Below are 6212 nucleotides of genomic sequence, written 5' to 3' on the forward strand. Positions count from 1 at the left end.
GATAGATCAAACAAAAGTCAGGAATCCTGCTATTTCTGTTAGATCAAGGGAAGGGATTATTCTCACTGCTGATAGATCACACAGAAGTCAGGAATCCTGCTATTTCTGTTAGATCAAGGGAAGGGATTATTCTCACTGCTGATAGATCACACAGAAGTCAGGAATCCTGCTATTTCTGTTAGATCAAGGGAATGGATTATTCTCACTGCTGATAGATCAAACAAAAGTCAGGAATCCTGCTATTTCTGTTAGATCAAGGGAAGGGATTATTCTCACTGCTGATAGATCACACAGAAGTCAGGAATCCTGCTATTTCTGTTAGATCAAGGGAAGGGAGTATTCTCACCGCTGATAGATCACACAGAAGTCAGGAATCCTGCTATTTCTGTTAGATCAAGGGAAGGGATTATTCTCACTGCTGATAGATCACACAGAAGTCAGGAATCCTGCTATTTCTGTTAGATCAAGGGAAGGGAGTATTCTCACTGCTGATAGATCACACAGAAGTCAGGAATACTGCTATTTCTGTTAGATCAAGGGAAGGGAGTATTCTCACTGCTGATAGATCACACAGAAGTCAGGAATCCTGCTATTTCTGTTAGATCAAGGGAAGGGATTATTCTCACCGCTGATAGATCACACAGAAGTCAGGAATCCTGCTATTTCTGTTAGATCAAGGGAAGGGATTATTCTCACTGCTGATAGATCACACAGAAGTCAGGAATCCTGCTATTTCTGTTAGATCAAGGGAAGGGATTATTCTCACCGCTGATAGATCACACAGAAGTCAGGAATCCTGCTATTTCTGTTAGATCAAGGGAAGGGAGTATTCTCACTGCTGATAGATCACACAGAAGTCAGGAATACTGCTATTTCTGTTAGATCAAGGGAAGGGATTATTCTCACTGCTGATAGATCACACAGAAGTCAGGAATCCTGCTATTTCTGTTAGATCAAGGGAAGGGATTATTCTCACCGCTGATAGATCACACAGAAGTCAGGAATCCTGCTATTTCTGTTAGATCAAGGGAAGGGATTATTCTCACTGCTGATAGATCACACAAAAGAGAATATTCTCGTTCTATTTTATTTTTCACGGAATGGATGATAAAGTGAAGATAATGAACAGTATACTTATCTTATAAATACCACAAGAATACAAAACTGAGAGTAGGTCAACTACTGATCCTAGGATATACTACGGGAGGGATCTCGTGACTAGGAAGAGTAAGCATCCCCTGTTGACTGGTGACACCCACCGAGAGCCTTATATTTGGATCAGGTAAATGGAGTAATCCGAAGTCAAAATCAGTGTGCAAATGATGGTCTAGCAATTAGTATGAAACACGTCAAACAGCGTTCTGCCGTATGATAGGTCGTACTTGCAAATTAGAACATCATAATGAAATAGCATTTGCAAAGTGCTGACATTAAACGAGACAGTTGGAATACCTGAAACATTATTTGTCTTTAATCTGTAGCGATTTAAAAATCGATCATACGCAGGACATCTTTCCGCATATCAATCAGTTGAGAGATGTAAAAAACATTATGAGGGAATATTACAAGATGACTATGGGAAGGTGACGCTGGAATAGGTCGTTTGTCATGAATATCAGTGGTCTGATTGACGTTAGTGTCTATGTTCAATAAATAATCCAACTATTGATCAGATATGGAAGACTCTATTTTCTCATATCATCACCGGTGTTAGAACGACTTTACTCAATTTGAGAGATTCATAAGAGCTTTTTTGTCTGTCTTTGATTATTTATGTGATAACTGTTTTGAATGGATTTTAGTGTCGGTCAAACAATAATCAATGAACTTAGACGGATAGTCTAAAATTGTCAGTGACGAAAGTGCTGTTAACATTTTTCAGAAATGTGTAGAAGGGTATTTTCTAAAAGACTTCCGGATTCTTGACAATTAAATACAAAATTTCTATTTCCCAATCCTAAACAATTTTTCATTCACTTAAGAAATGTAACTTATCATTCTTTATCTGATGCATATATCAAATGAAAAACTGGACGGAAAACTTCCGAAAGGAAATTTTCCGTCTCACAATTTTTCAGCCATATTGAATTTCTCAGTGCATTTACCAATGCATGCCATGTATATGGTGTAAAAGATGTACACCAAAACGTGTACACCTTTGCACTACGGAAAGATGTACACTTTTTAGTTGGTGTAGACAAATCTAGCCCGCCGTTAGTAAAGGAGTCTGTAAAATATCACGTACGTCTTGTCAGTCTAACCAGTTGGTATATGCATAGATCGAATAGAAGAAGATAGTCAGGGAAACAGCTTATGTCATCAAATTATATCTGGATAAGCAAACTAAAAAAATTAACGATGCATGCCGACTCAATGATTATCATACAAAGATTAAGAATTGATATTGAAAATTTTCACTCATATATGCTCCTTTTAAACTGGATAAGTCCAGAGTGGAACATTATGGATCATATTCAAATAAATTGATAGACGCGTGCACGGATCAGTTTAATGTTATATTTCTGACCCAAATATACGTAGGTGTGTCCTGCAATGAATTCTAAAAAATAATAAATGACATTAAATGGAGGAATTGAATCAGGTCGTGTGCATCTTGTACTTTGTGTATAATTATGGCAAATTGATAATTTCCAATTCTAAATATATAACTAATTAGTGAAATGATCATTAACGATACAAAACAATTTAAATGCAAGATCATTTTAGCCCTAATGATAAAAACAGGCATTGACCTACATCTATTTGATAAAGGAAATTGATGGTATCCTCTATTTGATGCTTTCAACTTCATGAATGAGCAAAGTTCAATAGCTGTATAATCAAATTCTATTTTTCTGCTGATCTTTGCTGGTAATGAACTTTGCCTTTTGGCATCCTCTTAGAATGTACCACCCTTATGGAAAACAGCTAAAGGAACATACGATGTTATCATTACTATACACTCTATGTAACACTCCAACAAAAGTTCCAATAAGTAACTGTTACCATTTAGATATTGAATAAATCTCTGATATTATTCACAATTGATTGATTGGCAATCATTGATTTGTAAACAGTGGGGTGTTTATCACGATCCTGCATCTGCCTCTCTTGGAAATTATACTGCAGAAATGAATACCAGCTGGAACATAATACTCAATATATATCATTCATTGAATTATTCATAACATTGTCCGGTCGTTTTTCAAGTTCATAATATCTTTTGCTTTCATCACTTCCTCTTCGTGCTGCATTGTCGTTAAGATAACTCCCCGCTGATGATCGGCTACTTCCCCTTGAAGTTTTGTTGATGATAGAATTATCTGAGGCACTACTCGTTCTTGAACTTGGTTTCTGAATGAAGCTTGTTGAATGAAAGTTGTACACTTTATCACTGAGTTCATGATATACGTTCGAGCTCCTCGATCGGACACTTGTCGGGCTCTTGTCGTAAAGTGATGGTACTTGTGTTGCTTTTACAGCCATCTGTTAACGAAAAATGTACGCGTCTACATATATCAGTAATTCAATATCTTACAATACTTCAGAGAGAGTTGTATATTACCTGAAATGATGCAAACATACCCTTTCTCAATAAAGATCTATAATCTTTCAGTCTGTTTTAACTTCATTACCACGTGTTTCATGAGAGGTCTTAAAGTTCATGATTTTCAAACAAACTGTTAAGTCTATGCTAGCTAAGATAAGAAATTATAGTTCTTTTTACCTTGACAGTGTCTTCGACATCACTATACACATGAAAATTATCCAAAATGATTGCTTGATTTGGGTTACTAAACATAGGTGGTGTTTGTGTGTTGCCTCTGCTAAAATATAAAAGATATTTTCCTTTTACACAGTTCGCAATATTCTGAAGGTACATCCACCGAAATAATTGATTAAAAAAAGAGCACAGAAAAAGGAATTGATTCTTTGTTTTCAAGTGACATAATGAGATAAACGGAGAAAGGAAGATATAATGACATCCTTCTCAGATACTGACTGTGATCTGTGCTTGTACCATCGTATGGTCAAAGTAAGTAAGATACCAACGACACAACCTGCTATTCCGCAGCTGAAGGCCAGAATCCAATCTAGACATAAGTTTGAAATGAAAATTTTAATAACCATACATACATTTATTTGCATTCATATTAATATTTACTCCTTTTTGTTTACATCATATCCATTTCAGGTTGATAAGAAGAAAGAAAAAACACGTATTTGAACAAAATGCATTCAAAATGTGAATGTTTACTACTAAATAATTATAAACGATAAAGCCTTATTTGACAACAGTTTGGCTGTTAAGGACTATTTTTTGTTGTGTAGAAATTTTGTAAAGATAACACTAAAAACTTTGATATCTTTTAATTATCAAACAGTGCGCTTTGGCAATTTGTTAATGAAAAGAACAATATATATATATATATATATATATATATATATATATATATATATATATATATCAAAGATATATCAAAGAGCACCAAGGTAAATTTTACAAATCGTGAGATCGTAATCTAACTAACTTTTAATTATGCAATATTTGCATAAAGTAGAATTTTTATAATGAAATACTCGTCCTCTCTTTACATATAAAGGATTACCTGGATGGTTTGTTAAATCACTAATGCTTGAAACGCCAATTACAGTGATATTTTCTGCAAAATGATACATAAGCAAAATGATACATCAACAATTTTTAGATCAAAGGTGAAGATAACGAACAGTGATCAATCTCATAACTCCTATAACCAATACAAAATAGATATTTGGGCAAACACGGACCCCTGGACACACCAGAGTTCGGATCAGGTGCCTAGGAGGAGTAAGCATCCCCTGTCGACCAGTCACACCCGCCATGAGCCCTATATCCTGATCAGGTAAACGGAGTTATCCGTAGTCGAAATCAGTATGTTAGGAGGGGCCTAACAATCGATATAAAACACGTCAGACAACATTTGATCCAATGATAGGTTGTATTGATGGACTAGATTGTTATAACGACCATAGAATTTGCAAAATGCTGACTTCAATCGATGCTGTTGAAACTGGATCGCACGCACACGTACGAATGCATACACATTACACACATTCTTTTTTTTTTAATCTGAGTACAATTTCAAACTCTGAACACTTTCTTGATTTTTTTCAGCCGTGTTTCTGGTCTTCGTCAGGCGTGAACCACAATTTGGATGGCTATGAACACCAAGAATTTTGATGGTTTTCTACGTCCCTCAACCTTCATAAATCGAGAGGCTGTGTATTCGAGCCATGTTCGCGCCATGATACAACAATTTAATATACTCCTTACTATATTCCTTACTATACCTAGGATATCGGTAAGATTGCTTCTTCGCCAAGCGCTTAACACTTAGTGAGAATCATGGGCCTTTCGGATATGACATTAAAAACGGAGGTCCCATGTCACGGCAGGCGTTGGCAAGTTAAAGCACACTTACTGCCACGGCCCTGAGCGCTAACCATAGGTCTAAATCTGTTGTATATAATCTACAGCTGAATGTGTGTATCAGTATATCAGGAAAACATTCTCGACGAGACGTAAAACAAACAATAAATTAATTAATTCATACAACGACACAGAAAAAAGATTGTCTTTGAAAAACTTACCATTTTGATCTCTTAAATCACAGGTTATAGAGATCCAGGTCATTATGCACTTTGATATATTACAGTGTTTTGCGTTGAAAATGGAGGTGTTACTTCGTTGGTTCAACAGAAGCTCTAGGGTGTAGCTGACACAATGTGCCTCATCGTGTAAAGAATTGTTACTTTCAAATTGGCCGCTGCAGTTTATTGTACAGACCCTGGCTATAGAAATAAAGAAATACAGTGTTTAACGAATTTCCGAAGCTTAAGTTAAAATAATAATTACTGGTGAATGTAATATCTAAAATGATTTAGTTTGAACCATTTTCTTGAAGTTTGTCGTAAGGGCAGCGTTGTTGTGATAATTCGTCGTGAATGTTGATTGCATCCTCAAAGCACCAGTTGCTTTTAAACCTGGGAAGTGGAATTCAGAAATCATCGTTAGGGTAACTGGGAATCAAATTTAAAGGAAATCCATGGGTGCATATTTAAGTATGTCAATGAATTTTAGAAAGTATGGAACTCACGACGGCAAGACAGTTGATGACATAGAGAATATACCGCCTCCCGCTATCTTGACCCAAACCAATAAATCTGAA

At 35.8% G+C, this 6212-nt stretch overlaps 1 protein-coding gene across 1 annotated transcript; it reads right to left on the minus strand.

Annotated features, from left to right (window-relative positions):
- Positions 1-1073: 1073 nt before the first annotated feature.
- Positions 1074-6212, minus strand: LOC125656260 (uncharacterized). Its single transcript, XM_056143483.1, has 7 exons — positions 6141-6212; positions 5936-6027; positions 5635-5835; positions 4611-4664; positions 4004-4094; positions 3728-3827; positions 1074-3486 (listed from the first exon to the last, which is right to left on the minus strand). The coding sequence occupies exons 1-7, from the start codon at positions 6161-6163 to the stop codon at positions 3157-3159; spliced, it is 891 nt and encodes a 296-aa protein (XP_055999458.1). The 5' UTR covers positions 6164-6212; the 3' UTR covers positions 1074-3156.

The sequence above is a fragment of the Ostrea edulis genome, chromosome 7 (genome assembly GCF_947568905.1).
Source record: "Ostrea edulis chromosome 7, xbOstEdul1.1, whole genome shotgun sequence".
Classification (NCBI taxonomy): Eukaryota; Metazoa; Mollusca; class Bivalvia; order Ostreida; family Ostreidae; genus Ostrea; species Ostrea edulis.

What these genes read in the sequence shown, in the direction of transcription:
- LOC125656260 (XM_056143483.1), bottom strand. Translation starts at nt 6,163, where the DNA reads ATGTCATCAACTGTCTTGCCGTC. An exon ending in TCATCAACTGTCTTGCCGTC is followed by an intron (nt 6,028 to 6,140) that starts GTGAGTTCCATA and finishes TCCACTTCCCAG; the next exon opens with GTTTAAAAGCAACTGGTGCT. An exon ending in TGATTTAAGAGATCAAAATG is followed by an intron (nt 4,665 to 5,634) that starts GTAAGTTTTTCA and finishes ATCATTTTGCAG; the next exon opens with AAAATATCACTGTAATTGGC.